The sequence below is a fragment of the Drosophila montana genome, unplaced genomic scaffold (genome assembly GCF_035044405.1).
Source record: "Drosophila montana isolate Dmon_TW-CO22-7 unplaced genomic scaffold, ASM3504440v1 contig_312_1, whole genome shotgun sequence".
In the NCBI taxonomy this organism is placed as follows: domain Eukaryota; kingdom Metazoa; phylum Arthropoda; class Insecta; order Diptera; family Drosophilidae; genus Drosophila; species Drosophila montana.
In genome coordinates this window covers 136,069-152,478 of record NW_026998009.1, presented here as the reverse complement: position 1 = coordinate 152,478, position 16,410 = coordinate 136,069, and the positions used below count along the sequence as shown (strand labels likewise).

The 16,410-nt window shown below is 34.9% G+C and overlaps 1 protein-coding gene and 1 long non-coding RNA gene across 17 annotated transcripts in view; one reads left to right on the top strand and one right to left on the bottom strand.

Annotated features, from left to right (window-relative positions):
- Positions 1-363: 363 nt before the first annotated feature.
- Positions 364-16,410, bottom strand: part of Ca-alpha1D (Ca[2+]-channel protein alpha[[1]] subunit D) — a 30,211-nt gene continuing 14,164 nt past the window's right edge. For 2 of the 16 annotated variants that reach the window (XM_064686115.1, XM_064686121.1), the window contains 22 exons: positions 15,612-15,837; positions 15,345-15,552; positions 15,076-15,285; positions 14,900-15,015; positions 14,783-14,841; positions 14,407-14,533; positions 12,990-13,119; positions 12,658-12,824; positions 12,480-12,567; positions 11,736-11,843; positions 8,693-8,745; positions 8,484-8,630; positions 7,950-8,421; positions 7,793-7,876; positions 7,665-7,727; positions 7,413-7,601; positions 7,022-7,270; positions 6,302-6,961; positions 5,801-6,225; positions 5,235-5,275; positions 1,641-1,771; positions 364-1,579 (listed from right to left, as the gene is read on the bottom strand). In XM_064686115.1, coding sequence (XP_064542185.1) covers positions 1,010-1,579; positions 1,641-1,771; positions 5,235-5,275; positions 5,801-6,225; positions 6,302-6,961; positions 7,022-7,270; positions 7,413-7,601; positions 7,665-7,727; positions 7,793-7,876; positions 7,950-8,421; positions 8,484-8,630; positions 8,693-8,745; positions 11,736-11,843; positions 12,480-12,567; positions 12,658-12,824; positions 12,990-13,119; positions 14,407-14,533; positions 14,783-14,841; positions 14,900-15,015; positions 15,076-15,285; positions 15,345-15,552; positions 15,612-15,837 — 4,523 coding nt within the window. In that variant the 3' untranslated portion in view covers positions 364-1,009. Of the gene's footprint in view, positions 1,580-1,640; positions 1,772-3,340; positions 3,657-5,234; positions 5,276-5,800; positions 6,226-6,301; positions 6,962-7,021; positions 7,271-7,412; positions 7,602-7,664; positions 7,728-7,792; positions 7,877-7,949; positions 8,422-8,483; positions 8,631-8,692; positions 8,746-9,803; positions 9,912-11,735; positions 11,844-12,314; positions 12,568-12,657; positions 12,825-12,989; positions 13,120-13,635; positions 13,754-14,406; positions 14,534-14,782; positions 14,842-14,899; positions 15,016-15,075; positions 15,286-15,344; positions 15,553-15,611; positions 15,838-16,410 lie in introns of those variants that run through there. The other 14 variants (XM_064686129.1, XM_064686120.1, XM_064686116.1 and 11 more) reach the window with 14 other exon arrangements.
- LOC135431163 (uncharacterized) overlaps positions 755-16,410 on the top strand; it is a 67,233-nt gene continuing 51,577 nt past the window's right edge. The window contains exon 1 of the long non-coding RNA XR_010436741.1: positions 755-830. This is a non-coding gene — a long non-coding RNA (uncharacterized LOC135431163). The remainder of the gene's footprint in view (positions 831-16,410) is intronic.

The window sequence follows — 16,410 nt, the reverse complement described above, 5'->3', positions numbered from 1 at the left end:
AAAGCGCTTAAACCATTCATGTTACGATTGAAAGCTGACATTTGAAAGCCTTTAACGCGTATCATATCACAATATGTATTTGTCATTGCATTGCTTTATTGGCTCTCTGAAATTTCTCTAGTGATTAATTCGTGACTGGAATTTAATTTTCTTTTACTATTAACCGAAATTTAAATTGAACCATTTGCCTACAAGAGAGTCAAAGCCCAACTAATGTGCAATTCTTTCACTTATCCTATTAGGTGGCTGCCAATTTCATAGGTTATTCAATTAAAAAACATATCATTTGTTTATTTTTGAATTTGTTTATTTATTTTTATAAAATCAATCATAACAATTCTTTATTCAGTTTGGGCGTTCATTGAAAATTCGCTATTAAATTAATTAGTTACTTATTTGTTGTTGTTTTTTGTTTTTGCATTTTTACATATTAAACAATTCCATATTTTGTATGCTTTATTTACGCAATTATTAAATACTTAAAAAATAAAATGCGTCTAAATCGAAATACCTACAGCATATGTAAGTAGATGCCATATTGATGTACACATTATGATGAATTAGATAATTATTATTATTATTATAATTATAATTATTATTGGTGACTATAGTAATTAATCAATTAGGTTGTTTTCTTTTACTACTCAATCAATTGTTAAAAAATATATATTTGTTCATATACAATATTTTGTGTCTGTGTGTGAGTGTAAGTGTGTCTGCTATTATAATTATTATTATTTTTTTCTTGTTTTCAGTTATTTGTTGGTTCTTCATACAGGACGATAAACCATCATAGACGTTATCAAAAAGGCAAACCATTAATTATATAAGTAAGTACATACAATGATTTTTACAAGTTTTTCATAATGTTGCTTGTTTTTTGACTCGAAATATCTATGACTAGTGTTGTTTTTTATTTCTCAAAAATTATAAAAAAAAGTGTTCATAAATTTTACATTTAAAATTCCATTAAGAAGACATTTTGCATGTATGGACTACAGTTTGTATGCTATGAGGTGGCAGGATAACCCTGACCACTGCCCAAGTTATGTTCAGGCGATTGTTGTTGTAGTTGTAGTTGCAGCTGCATTAGATGTTGTTGTGTGGGTGACATGTTTCTTTGGCTAGTCGTAGGCGTTGCTGCATTAGTTCTACTATTTATATTATTAGTATTATTATTATTTTGGCTAAATTGAGACTTATTATTATTAGTGGTCGTTATTGTGGCAACTCGTCTTAGACGATTATCTGGTATCGGTGGTGATTGTAAAGTGCCCGAACCCTGATGCATTGGCGATAATGATGATGGTCCACTGGCGCTGCCACCAAATGCACCAGCAATGCTGCTGCTGCCAACACCACCACCAGCACCATCAGCACCACCAGCACCGCCAGCACCTCCAAAGATGCTGCCATTACTGCTGCCAAGCAGACTCAACGAATGGTCATTCGATAATATCTGATGGGCAGCCCAATTCATTTCCTCGGGCGTCATGTCCAGCGCCTCACGCATCTCCCGCGCAGCTGTTCCCACAAATTCTGAATCACAATATTTTCCTAGACCCTCAGCGGCGAGTACCTACAAATAATTGTCGCTTAGTATACAAATTTCAATTAGGTTCTTTTTGTTTTATACTTACCCCTCCAATTAATGATTCGGCTAGGCCGTTCATATCAGATGAAGTTGGTAAACGACGCTGATCGTAAGGACTAGCTGGTGTCGATTGGATCATGCGTTCGTGGCCAGGAATAGCACCATTGGGTGCGTAGACTATATAAATGCAAAAAATATACAAAATTTAAGATATTAGCTGCAATTGGCAGGCGAATTCTTTCACAGGGGTTAGTAAATTTGTACAGCGCTTGATGATCATATAAAATATCTATAAACCTGACAGGTTTCTTATCTTACCTACCTTTATTTATCAGCTCTTATTTTTATTTATATACAAGGTATACGGGTCTTACCTGACTTTATCTGTTAGTCTGAGAAATTCAATTTTCAACCCTATCAATGTTCTGCCTATCCTCATCTGTTTATGTTTTTAATTCTTCAAATTTATATCCATTTAAATAAAACTAAATTTAGGGAAAATATAGTATTTTGCTGGGACTATTTACTCCTATTACAAAAATCAAATATCTACAAGATATGTCAGAGTCTGCCCGATTGAAAAACTATATCATACAGAGCTTTGCTTAAAAAATTATTTTGTGAACAATTTAATTGTTGAGGTTTTTCAAACATATTGACCAAACTTGTTAATAACAGTTTGTTCCTAACATTTATAATATGTAATTTATTAATTATTATCAATGAATATTCATTTCATATAACTCTAATAAGGGAATTTAATTTTAATTTAGAATTTAATGCTGTTTGACTAACATGTTATATAAATCCAAAAGAGTTTAATATATTATTTTGCTCATCCAGTTCCTAAAGTCATCATAGAATCTCCCTAAACTAAAATGATCATCAAGCATTTTACTATTTATATATTTATAAAAGACAACCTAAATTACAGTCGACTGTTAGTTAAGCATTCAATAATATACAAGCTATATTAGTATGTTAGATGTTATTGTACAGCTTTATGTAAATGATATATAAGCATTTTCTATACAAACAAAAGTTGATTATTATATATATACGAACTAAAGCAAGCAACGATCTCTCTCTATGAATATATATAGGCATATACAATATATGACATGGCAAGCATGTCTCCAAGTTGGGCTCTACAAAGGCGTTACTAAGGCAATTTCTAAGGCATGGACAAGGGCAGCGTTATAAAAACGAAGCAGGCGGCTCAGCTAAAGCTAACCAAAAACCAAGCAATGTATGTGTGTGTGTGTAGGTAGGGTGTGTGTGTGTGTCCTTTGGGTATACACAGAGTGTGTTTGTATTTGGGTTCTCTGTCTTTTCCTAAGGGGACACCCGCACATATAAAACATAAGAAGCGACGTTTAGACAACATTGAAACAACAATAAGCAATCTTTTTTTTTTTTTTTTTTTTTTGAAGATTTGGCATGTCAAAAATAATTAGGTATACGAGTATATACGAGTATGTTTATATCGTTGGCATGGGTATTATAATTGTAATATTATAAATATTTGATGGACGCAAGGCACACATTTTTTGATGGATACGCTCAATCGGCCAGGCCAGCTTATATGAGTACATGGGCACAACAACACTGTTATATGGGTAATTTATATAGACACCGATATCATTTGGATTAAGATTTGTGAGGAAATACTTTGATTATGGTAACCTTTTTCTTTTAAAGTCTTTCATTCGATTCGTTCTTTTGTTGCGTGTGAAACGATTGTTGTTGTTGTTCAGTTGTTGTTGTTGTTGTTGGTTGTTGTTGGTTGTTGTTGTTGTTGGTGTTATGTTTATACTCCACGCAGGTCTAAGCAGTTACGTAAAACTCGCTTTTAAAGGTTTTTACGATACTTATGGAATGTTCTTTTTTTCGTACAAAAATAATTGTAAACTTAGCACAAAATAACAAAGAAATGTAAACAAAAAGTACTCTCTGCCCATTTGGCCTGAATGAGAGGCTAAAAATGTGGTTCGAACTCTCTGAGATTCATCCAGTGTTCGAAACTCAGCACTCGGTTGTTTTTAAACTCGAATCACTTATGCTATAATAAAGATGTTTATAAAAAAGAGTTATACAAAAACAAATTACTTTCACAACAATTTTACAATTTTGCATAGAGGTTTTTAAAATGGAACTTATAAATAATATATTCATGATTTTCCATTTGTTGGCAATTTGATCAATTTTAACTTTTACTTTTAACAATCTCAATTTGTTAGTTTGTAATCAACAAAAGGAGCCTTGTGCATTTTGTTAGAGAACAACGCTTTGAAACTGGAAGAGTAAGGTTTAAATATTTATATATAGTTAGTTATAAATAAACGATGTCATTCACTTATTGCCTTAAATAGAACCCTACTTAGTAGCTTACTTTTTTTATATTTTACCCTAAACTTTAATAGATTGAATAAAATATAAGAGAGGTATTCAAATAATTAGTTACAATGTTATACTTCACTGAAGAATTAAGTCAAGAAATTTACTTATTTTACATTTTTTTTCTCACTCGAATCCCACTTAAACATAAAAAGTGTTTTACTGCCTGGAAAAAGTAGTCACTAAGGCCTAGCTGAAGCTACTTTTGTAGTTGAATTTCGGGTTTGTCTCAATATCCTTTAAGTTTTGAGTTCAACCCAAGCTGAATTCTATTTGTGTAGCTCTTAAACTTATAATTTGAATAATTTATTTCAATTAATTCAAGTCTGTGTATATTTTTTATTTTCCGTGTGCTTAAATATTGTTTTGTGTGACTGTTGTGGAACTATGTATTCATCTACAGACGCTGAGTATATATAAATATATATATAATTGTGTGTAAGAGGCAGCAAAAGCGTTTCTAGATTAGCCCAAACTAAACAACTAAATAACTACAATTAATTGTATGCTATAGCTATATACGATATACGATTGCAATGTAATTTTAACTGCGTATTGAACTAATGTGAGTGTACTACGAATCGAAATGGATAACCATTCTGATTTTGAGTGTTTTGAGTGTTGTCTATTCAGTTGGCGCCGCATATTACAAACAGCCAAAAAAAATACATTGAAAACGAAACGAATTTTGGTTTTTGTTACAGTTGCTTCATTGCATTTGTGGTTTTAGCTGCGCGCATTAGTTAGTTTTCTTCTTTTTTTTTTAGTTATATAGTTAATATTATTTTATTTTTTTTTTTTTTTGGGCATGCCGCAGGCAAAATTCAGAACTCACAACTCAGAATTTAGTGGCGATTACGAAAAGAAATGTACACAATAATAATATTTAATGCTGCGCTACAATTAGTTTATGTATATACCGAAATGTTATAATTATAATATCATAATTAAATTAATTAGTATGCGCAAAATAATAACAATTAGAGGTTTTGAGGAAATCAAGAGATTATGGTTGGTTTCTGTGTGTGAGCCGAAAAGAAAAACTCAAACAGAAAATGCCACAACAAACAAACAAACAAATGTTTTTCATAAAAATTTCATTTTTTAATGTTATTTATGTTATTTTGGGAAGTAAACTCAAAAAATAACGTTTAAAGAACTTAATTTTTTTTTTGTTTTTGTGCAATTGCAATTGTTGCAGTTGTTGCTGTAGTTGTTGCAATTGCAGCATTTTTGCGCTTACCATTGTTATATGGATGCAATAAAATACCACGATTGCGGTTGCTGAAATTAATGTTCGGGGATTTGAGTAAATTTTTGTTGTTGTTCGGTTCTCGGTGAATGTTGGTTGGTTTTTTCTATTTTTTTGTTTTGTTTTGTTTTTAAACATTTTTAAAAATCTATATGATTTGTTTGTTATTATTTTGCTTAGTTTAACTCGGGGTTTTTTTGTGATTTTTTTTTTTTCAACTAATTCACTAAATTGCAACTAAATTGTTTTGGGCCGGAACAAGAATCTGTTGGCCGGGCTCCTTTTGTTCATTACAAACGTTTAAGGCGCACTAAAGTGTTAACAAAATGCCATTAAAAATTGTTTGGCAAAAAATGATGATAAAAGAAAAACTTACTAAACAGCAAGCCATAGTAACAGGAAGTATATATGGTTATGGAAACTCAAGAATTGACAGCTCCAAATGTGCGGCTAATAGAGTAAAACCAAACGACCAACTCACAACAGCTGCAGCCCGCAATTCTCTTCCCCAACCAACCCCATCTGGCGTTCCGCCCCTGCCCCCCCCTAATACTCACTCATAAGATAACGCATTCGCATCCGACGGCAGTGTGCCAGCAACAGTTGCTGCACCACCGCCATTTCTGGCCAGCGGGCGCATCGAAATGCTTTCGCCAAAGGTGCGCAGCTCCCCGCCGCTGCTCGCATGCAGCTCATCCTGCAGTTTGCCACTGGCCGCCAATCGTGTCTGCATAATGTTGCGCGTTATGTGATTGACGCCATCGGCCACACTGCGATTGAGGCTGTCGTACAGATAATCGCCGCCGGCGGGATCTGAGCTGCCCAGCGCCAAGCTGCTGCCGCCCACGCCTGCAGCAGCCAGGGAGGAGCCGCCAATTGTCAGGGCGCCGTTGCTCTGCGATGCTTTGGCGCTGCGCCGGAACGTACCATTGCCATGGCGGCGTATAGAGCTCCAAACGCTACCAAAGAGTGTATGATGGCGCTGTCGGTCAAGAGAAGGAGAGAGAGAGAGAGGGAGAATTAATTATTTGCATATGCTGTCATCAAATCTGCCTTACGCGATGCATGGGCTCTGGTTCCTCAGCCAGCTCATCTAGATTGCCAGAGATGGCGCGTTTCAGTGCCGGCGACACTTCGTGCAGCGTGCGCAGACCTGCTTGCAGTGTAACCGTGTTGCTATCGGGATGACCCTCTTTGCCCTCCTGCTCCTTGCGCTTCTTGAAGCGCCGGAAATAGTCCTGTATCAAATACGTCGCATAGAATTTGCCCACTGTGACCTCATCATCATTGCCTGGTGGCGGCACCACCTGATCCAATAGCTTGGGATTTGTGCGCTTCCAGATTTGTTTTATGGTAGCGCGCAGCTCTGAATTGGCATCATCGATGTTTCCCTCCGTTTTGATGCTCAACGACGTGCGCACCACCGCAAAGAGTGTGGCATTGAAGAGCACCGTGCCATCGGAGTTGAGGGGCATGTTCATGGAGACTAGACGCTTGCAGGCCATGCGATGCGGGCAGAGTTTGCCAAAGCCGAGGGGCGGCGATATTTTGCGCAGCAATGTAACCACATCCAGATGCTTGATGCGACCCTTGGCATCCGGATCGTATTCGCTCCATAGCCGAATGAACTCATCCAAATGATGCGGACCCAGAATGGACCAGTCGCGCGTCAGATAATCAAAGTTATCCATGATGACGGCCACAAACAGGTTGATGATCTGGAATAAAGGGCAGCAATAGCTATACATATGTATATAGAGGCATCTAATGCTACCCACCAAAAAGGAGCACAGCACATAAAAGGATATAAAGTAGGGATAGGCTATGGATGAGCCGCATTGGTCGCCCGGTGTGTCTGACTGCATATCACAGCGGACTTCCGGCTGCGCTGAACAGGACATCATAATCTCCTGCCACGCCTCGCCGGTGGCCGAACGGAAGAGCACCAGCACCGCCTGCTGAAATGTTTGGAAATTGTTGTTTCGTGTTATTGCCGTGCCGCCATCCAGCGCTATCTTGCCAAAGACCTAAAGCGGAATACAATTAGAAGTAATTAAATATGTGAAGAGCTCTGTGAGGAATTTATGAAAAGCATGGAAATATTCAAATTTTTGAATGGGTGAATTCCGAACATATTTTTAATCTCTTTCTGAATTTTAATGGACGCACCTGCATGCCCACCACGGCGTAGATGAAGAAGAGCAGCACAATGAGCAGCGCTACATAAGGCAGTGCCTGAAAGGACTTGATGAAGGTCCAGAGTAGGGTGCGTATGCCCTCACCCTTGCTGAGCAGCTTGACGAGACGCATCACACGAAACAGGCGAAAGAAGTTGATGGAAATTAAATTCGAACCAGCCTGAAAATGTACAAAAGAAAATTTTATGAACCAGCTGAGCTGGGAAAATATTTAAGAACTTACCGCCTTGGCCTTGGCCTTACAGCCCTCGACTATATCACAAGCGGCCTGCGAAGTGTCCTTGCTCTGTGGGAGTAGAAAGAGAAGCTTGACTAGGTAATACACCATATAGTCTGTATGCCTGCACAAACCTTAATTTCCGAGTAAACAATATCTATAAAGCTGCCCAGCACAATAATGAAATCGAAAACGTTCCAAGCATCGCCAAAGTAGTTCTATAAACGATGAGAATTACATGTGAAACTCTTTATAACATAGTAATATATTTAACAAAAATGTTAAGCCCACCTTAAATCGAAAAGCAGCCAGTTTAAAGACAAACTCCAACGCAAACACCGCGGTAAATATCATATTCAGTGCATCCAGCATTTCGGTATACCATACCGGTTGCTGATAGAATTTCATGGCCAGTGTCACCGTGTTTATCATAATCAATATAAATATGGTATATTCAAATGATGATGACGTCACAAACCACCAGACTTTATACTGTATACCATGTTTGGGTATATAACGTCGCACGGGCTTTGCTTTCAATGCAAACTCTATGCAATTACGCTGATTCTTATCCAGATCACAATTCTTGTACTCCTGTTCACCCTCATTTTGAAATGTGACAATAACGAAACCGACAAAGATGTTGACCATAAAGAAGGCAATTATAATAATATAGATTATATAGTAGGCAGCAACAATAGGACGGAAATTGTGTATTGGACCCCCATTTTCCTTATTCGAGTCAATAGAGACGTACAGCAGGCTGTACAGGTGAGAAAATAGTTTGTTTTTATTTAAATCAATATAAAACGAGGTATTACTTACGATGGCCAGCCCTCAAAGGTGGAAACGGTAAAAAGTGTTAACATGCCCTTGGCCACATCATCGAAATGGAAACCGTTATTGCTCCATTCGCGCTCCTTCAGGCGCGGCTTGTTCATATCCCCATCCTCATAGACCAGATAGGTGCCACTAAAAATTAAAATCATTTATAAACAGTGTATACATTTAATCGGATATAATAAGATACTTACAAGCATTCCTCTCTCACCATTTTGGAGCCATCGGTGCAGGAGAAAAATTTACCCTATATGTTGGTTTGTTTTTTTTTTTTTTTTACCACCACAAAAGATGTTTATATATTAAAAGTTTATAGGATAAAATGTTTGGGGTTTCTCTTATGAAAAGTGCGCTAAACTTGAGTTAATCCACAGTTGAGAGCACTTGACTAAAACAACTTGATAGGTACTATCAACTAAAGCCTAATTATATATACTAGTATGCAGCAATGCAATAGACTAAGCTAGTCTATACACACATATACAGGGTGTCTTATAGGCAAACAAATTTACATACACAAACGTTATTTATTTATTTTTTTTTTTTTATATATATATATATAATTTGTTCGGCACGGACAAGCTTTTATTTTATTTTAGCTGGACAACACAATATTTACAGACGGTACGTTACAAATGTTACAAAAATTTCAGGGTTGGGTTTGCAAAGTGTTAAACAGATATATTCATATATATTTATATATATATATATAGATATAATACAAATGGTTAGCGAGCAGCTATTCTAGCTGTATCTAAATAGCTGGTGGAAGTATTATTTAGCTAATTAGAGTACAAAACTCGTTGGGCTTTAAAGTCGTACAAAAGGGGTTTATAGTTTGGAGAGCTAAATAAAAGCTAGCGAGGCATTGAAAGCTTTTGTAAGCTGAGATTGGAAAGTGTATTGTTTGCAACGATTTAATGAATGTTTTTTTTTGTATTAATTAAATGAGTTTGGAAAATATTTTCGTACGATTTACCAATATTATTTCGTATAAATCTTTGTATAAAGCTGAGAGATAAGCGAAAGATTTTACACATCAGTAGAAAACCTTTTAAGGTTTAGGCCCCAAATACAAAAGAGTATTCCCTTCACCATAATAAAGTGCTATATTTGAGTTCCAAATCATATTTAAAGAGTCGTTTCAAGTACATCAACAATTCAAAGCACACATATTTAGCAGCGAGTATTTGAATTCTGTCAAAAAAAGCGCACACATAAAGCTGATTCTAGTTACCCTTTACCAATTTAGTTTTTCATTTATTTTTACTTGTTTTTTTTTTTATATAATTGAAAAGAAATTACCTTAAAGAGTTGCACTCCAATAACGGCAAACATGAATTGCAATAAATATGTAACCAACATGATATTACCAATGGTTTTAATTGCGACTACTACGCACTTGACCACATACTGTATTATATATTGTTTTTTTTTTCAGTGTAGTCAATAAATTTTTTGTTTAGGAGCAAACGAATTGACAGGCGTGTATGATTTGTATTTGTTTTTTTTATTTTATTGGATGTGTTTGTATGTATGTGTTTAGGTGTAGGTGTAGGTGTAGGTGTAGGTGTAGGTGTAGGTGTAGGTGTGTGTGTGTGTGTGTGTGTGTGTGTTTGTGTGTTTATGCAGCATCAATCAGTGGAATTTTTGTTATTGTGCCCACATTTTTGGAATAGTTTCATTGAAATCAAAAGTTTTTTGTTTTTGTTTCGTATAATTTTTTTTTTTTACATTTCGCCAAAGCAAATGGTACACAATGCAATTGGTTGTGTTTTGGCAAAAGTTCGAAAAACCGAAACGATAAAAGAGAGAAAAAGAGGAAAATTCATTTGTAAGGGATTAAATTCTGAAAATTGTATTTCTCTAAAAATAGATGAGTGTGTGTGTGTGAGTGTGAGTGTGAGTGTAAATGTGCGTGTTGCTTTATACTATTATCATGAGGTTAATGACATTTACAGACAGTGGGAGAAAGAAATTAAAATTGATGAAAAATAAAATGATTAAAAATAAATGATTAAATCAAATGTTAGAGCATGAATAAGTATGTGTGTTTTTGTGATCGGGCTTGTTACTACAACAGATTCATCTACCAACATAATGTTAACTAGAAGTTTTATACACAAATCGAGATGTATATATATTAAATATTTTTTTTGTGATACTCTTCGGGTTTGGTTGAGATTGGGTTGCCTTGATGCTAGGGTGCAAGGTTGGTCGCTGCATGATATCATAATTAACTATTGGAATAATTCAATCAATATGCGTGTGCTTTAACATTATTTATGTGTGTGTTTTTCATCTAATGTTCTTATGCATGTGTGTGTGTGTGTGTGCATGTGTATTTGTGCTCTGCTATGAGCTTACAATCATATTGTTGTTATTTTCTCAAACATGTTGCTCTTGGATTGACGCATACAACGTAGAAAATGGGTGTGGAATATAAGAATTGACAAGTTTACACGGTTTTTAATTGTGTGAGTTATGTTAGGTCTGTATTTTGGGGGGTTTGTTTTATAAATCTCTGCTAAGTGCACTGACAAAAAAAATGTGTTTGTTTTTTTAAAACCAGCCTAATTTAGTAGTTTATTATTATATATTATTGAAATATTATGTCCCACTATTAAGTATTCTCTCGCTTAGATTTTCAATATATTATTTCTATGGGAAGGGTTCTCATTAAAAAATGTTCACACAGCTATGCTGAGCATTAATAAGCAATACTAGGCAGCATATATGGTATTATTTACAATAGATTTTCTTTTGTACACTTTATAACACTGTTAGCTATTAGTATTAAAAAAAGGTAAAAATTCACATAAACAAAAAAACAACAAAAATAATTTTGTAGAGCTTAAAAAAAGGTTGATTGTTTAAAATGTTAGGCATAACAACTCGAAACATTTAATAATTTAAAAACAACAACAAAATTGTTAGATATATATTCAAAAGTTGCATGTGTGTGCAATTATATTATATTAGTATATACGCGTACTTAGACAATTTACAAATAAAGCTCTCCTGGAGCTTTATAGTTACAATTGATTCTCTATGGGAATTCTTTTTCAAAAAATAAACTTTAAGCCTAGGCCAATTTAAAATTAACTAGTAAATAATATTTGCTCTGCAAAAATATGCTTAAATATCGCGCGATTTTTTACATTTTTTTCAAATATTTTTTTTTTTGCGATCTTAACGAAAAGAAATTTGGGCAAGCACTTAAGAACAAAATCATACCTTAAACAATTGGACTCCTATAACGGCAAACATGAATTGCAGTAGGCATGTGACGAGCACAATATTTCCGATAGTCTTAACAGCGACTATGACACATTGAACAACATGCTGTATACGACGATATATATATATATATATTTATATGTTTATAGTTATAATACGATATATAATTTATACTCTATGCTCTAGATATAATTGGGGGTATAATAATTGGTGTTTTAATTGCTTTTCGGTTTTTAGTATCAACATCTATGGCACATTATTTTATTTTATGCCTAAGCGCCACGCCCATAGCATTTATTCCACGCCCATTTTCGTTAGGTGTTAAAAGTGTAACTCAAAATCAAACAGTTGTTGAGCTTAAATTTATATATATTTATATAATTTTACTTTTGCATTGTATAATTCAGCAAAATAAGAGCTTTTTCGTGGTGCACCCTACACCCAGCATTTCAAGGTTTTATTTAAAATTGGTTTTTTTTTTTGGTTGTTGGTTATAGGAACCAGAACCAATATTAACTGCACTTCGTATGGGGTTATTGCAAAAAAGTCAAGATTTATTAGCTCGCAGAAAAAAAAGAAAATAATATAATATTATTTTTGTAGTGTTAATTTTGTTGAAATCATAATAACGAAATAGGAACTCAAAATTGTAAGGAAAATAAACAATTTGTTTAATAGAAGCAGGTGAATAATAAAATTGAAAATAGAAACGAGAACTGTGAAAGCAACGATGTAGCTTACCTTCAGACCCTTGGCTCGATTAATTGCACGCAGCGGCCTTAAAACACGGAGAACTCGTAGAATTTTCACGACTGAAATCGCATTCGAACTGCAGTTGAAATCGACGTTATAAATATATTCCAGAAGTAAATTATCTAACTACTGGGTTAGAGTAGTTTTTTCGTTTGTTTTCGTTTACCTGGATACTAGAGATATCAATGAGACGCAGACCACAAGTAAATCTAATAGATTAAATGCGGATCTGCAAAAGGCTCCGTCGTGTAATACGAAGCCATATGAAATCAATTTCAGAATCAGTTCTATTGTGAAAACTGCCGTGAAAAAATAATCAAATTTATTGAGTACCTGCAAAAATTGAATGAATGACAACATGAAAAGTGTTTGGAGCAAATCAACACAAAAAATAAATAAATAAAAACAAGAAGACTCTACGAACTCACTTCTAAAACAGACAACTTACGATATATTCAGTTGCGCGTCTGTTTTTGGTTCGGATCGGGAGCTACTTACTTTGTTCAAATCATCGTTGGCCCTTAGAGGATTCTCTGCAGCCAACATGGCCGATGAGAACATGATGCAACATAGGATAATGTTGCCAAAATTGCTGTGATTGCAGAGCCAGTGGCAAAAGACACGAAATCTGTGAGAGAATTACAGGTTTTAAATATATGCCCATAAATAAAATTAGAAAAGACAGCAAACAATAAACACATGCAGTTAGAAATCGTAAAGAAACAATAGTTAATATATACAAAAATTTAAAAAAATAAAAGCGTTTGCTAGGAAAGAGTTTGGCTCATCCAGTTTTAAGAACTCTAACAACTAGGGACAATCAACCCCTTAATGGGCCTGGCGTTACAAAAGATTTCAGTTTACGCTATGCAATTAAATCAAATAAAATACTAATAGTCTAGACATACGTTACATATAGTAAAACACATTTGGAAGTACACAAATATTGTTAAACAAAAGACAAATACAATATTAATCTACTTAAAACAAAGGAATACACAAAGTTTTAGCCACACACGCACACACAGTACAATTAATCAAAAAAAAAAGAAGGAAAGTAAATTGAAGGAAACTAAAAAATGTCTTTGGTTTTAACCAAGCTGTAATTTTTTTTGTATTGTATGGTTAACTAAAACATAAAAACCTGTTCGTTTGGGAGAAAAGAAAGAATGATGTGCCCGGTGGTATGGGTAGAATTTTCGTAGCCGTATTAACCTCAGACATACGGCGTGGGCGTGCTGTTATCATGCCCTCTTCATCCACTATATGCAATTAATTTGTATAATTTATCATTTGCCAATGTGGAAAAAATAATAAAGACATATATATTCATATAGAAAAACAGAGCTGCTTAACTTAAAAAATGTATATATAAGAAGAAGAAAAAAAACAAATAGCTTATCATAAGTAAAAACTTATCAAACTAAAACGAAAACAAAACTTCTTAAGCTCTAAATTCTTTGTTTTTTGATGGATCAACTATGTCTGCTAAAAGGATGAGCTGTCTGTGTGTAGTTCTGAAAACTTCTTAAGCACTAGCTGCTTGCTAAATGCAAAGAAAAATTATGGTTAATTTTAATTAAAATATTTTCAGTGTCAAAAGCTGGTCACATATTTTTTCTCTTCAACTGAAAACCAAAATTAAGTTTTAAATAAAATTATGTACAGTGAAGTATGCAAATAACTAGAGCTCGATCGGAAAGCCATCAAGTAAATTTAAGATAAATTAAAGTTTTTTTTTTAAATTAATTCGTGTAATTTATAAAAAATGCAAGCATGCAAAAAAAAACCATAGATCAAGAGTGCAAAAAAAGTTTGTTTTTCTTTTTTAAATATTTCAATATAACACATGAATCGAACAAGTGTAAAAGTGTATTGTTTTTTGTTGTTCTGCATGTTGGTCTTGTTGATTTACCTGTTTGTATAACTGAAAATGAAAAATGCACTGCCGCGTGGTATTGGCTTTTTAGTCTTCTTCATGCTGACTTCAGATAAACGCCGGGGTCGTGCAGTAACACGTGCTGATACTTCAGAATGGGAGTCTTTCGATTAATATCAAATTGAGAATTTGTATTGTGTTTTCCAAGGCAGCAAATGAAAGCGTCAGTAGGCATGAATATCATATCATATCTTTCAAGTATGGTTTAGTTAAGTGTCTAAGCGGCGTGTATAATGTGTGTGTTTGCTTAACTTAATATACGTACTTAAATTCTAGGTACTTTTCAGATACTTAAACTAGCTAACGCCTATAGATTAGTTAGATTTAGCTTAATGCTAGGCAAGCAACATACCCTCTTCCTCATCCTCGCACATTTCGCGGCCCTCTTCATCGGATAGTGTTTCATGATCCCTAGATAGAAAATCATATTTTAGTATGCTTCGATAACTAAAAGAAAACCGCACACAACTTATCATCGTCCAGCTCATTATGTTCCATATCCATGTCAATGCTCAGATGCTCATCATCCATGCCATCTATGGTGGGCGTGGGACTGTGCGATCTCTTCATGGCGCCATCGTCCTGCTATTAAAGAAACAAAGGCAATTAAATTATAAGGACCGATTTGTTTATGTAGCGACTTACCGGTTCCTCTTCCTTCTCCACCTCGGAGAGTGAGTCGGCATCGGCTAAATTATCCACAGCAATGGCCAAGAACACATTTAGCAGTATATAGTTACCGCATATGAACAATATGATAAAGTATACGCAAGCCAAGGCACCGTACGAGGAGACGCCACCATAAGCATTAATGCCCACATACATGACCGCATTCCAATCCTCGCCAGTCATTATCTGTCGTATAAAGGGGTTTTTAAATAATAGGTAACAGATTTATATATGGCATACCCCACCTGAAACACTGTGAGCAAACTCTGCCAGAAGCAATCGAAATTCATGCGATACTTCTCTTCCTCATTGTAATTAAATTTACCACCAAAAACCTGCATGCCCAGCAATGCAAATATCACAATAAACAGGAAGAGCAGTAACAATAGCGAAGCAATTGATTGTATTGAATTCAAAAGGGAAGCAACTAGATTCGATAGAGAACGCCAGTATCTGGAAGAAAAAGCACAAGCTGACTAAATCTGTTGCTCCTGGTAAATTTTACAACCCACTTGGTGACCTTGAAGACACGCAGCAGGCGCACGCAACGCAGCACAGAGACGCCCAATGGAGGCATCATTCCGGTTTTTGTCAGCAGCGTCTCTGAGATGCTGCCAATCACCACAAAACAGTCAAAGCGATTGAACAACGACACAAAATAGCCCTGAAAGCCTAAACTGTACATTTTCAGCAACATTTCGCAGGTGAATAGACCAATGAACACCATATTTGTGTATTCTGTAAGGAGAAAGATATAAAAAAGAAATTAGACTATGACGAAATAATAGTCACGGCATTTTTTGGCTCGCCCCGCAGCTTCTGTAACCATGGTTGTCACATATGCCAAAAATATACCAAAATAATATAATATACCGATTATGTACACCGGTTCTTTGGCTAATTTTCTAATATTCTTAATATGTTGTGCATCAAATTTTATACTAGTGTGCATAGAAGACTATATTCATCCGCGTGATATGTGTATGCCAGCGCGGATTCTATATCAGAGCTTTGTCATGATTGAACCAAAAATATTGGTGGAATTTCTCGTGAAAATCGGGATAACAAATACACTGTTAAAAGTTACAGCTTAAGAGTCACTAACCCCATAGTAATGATGACTTTTTAAAAGTTCGCAAGGATAGCTTTTATATATTGTCAAATATTTCTCATTTAAGTAAAGAAATAATTTCCTTAAAGTGGCAACATTGGCTGCAGCTTTTGTAAAATTTAACAGAGTCTGTTACACGATCGGAACACTGCGAACGACTGTAAAAAACGTGTGTAAACTTAACAGCACAAATCGATCAA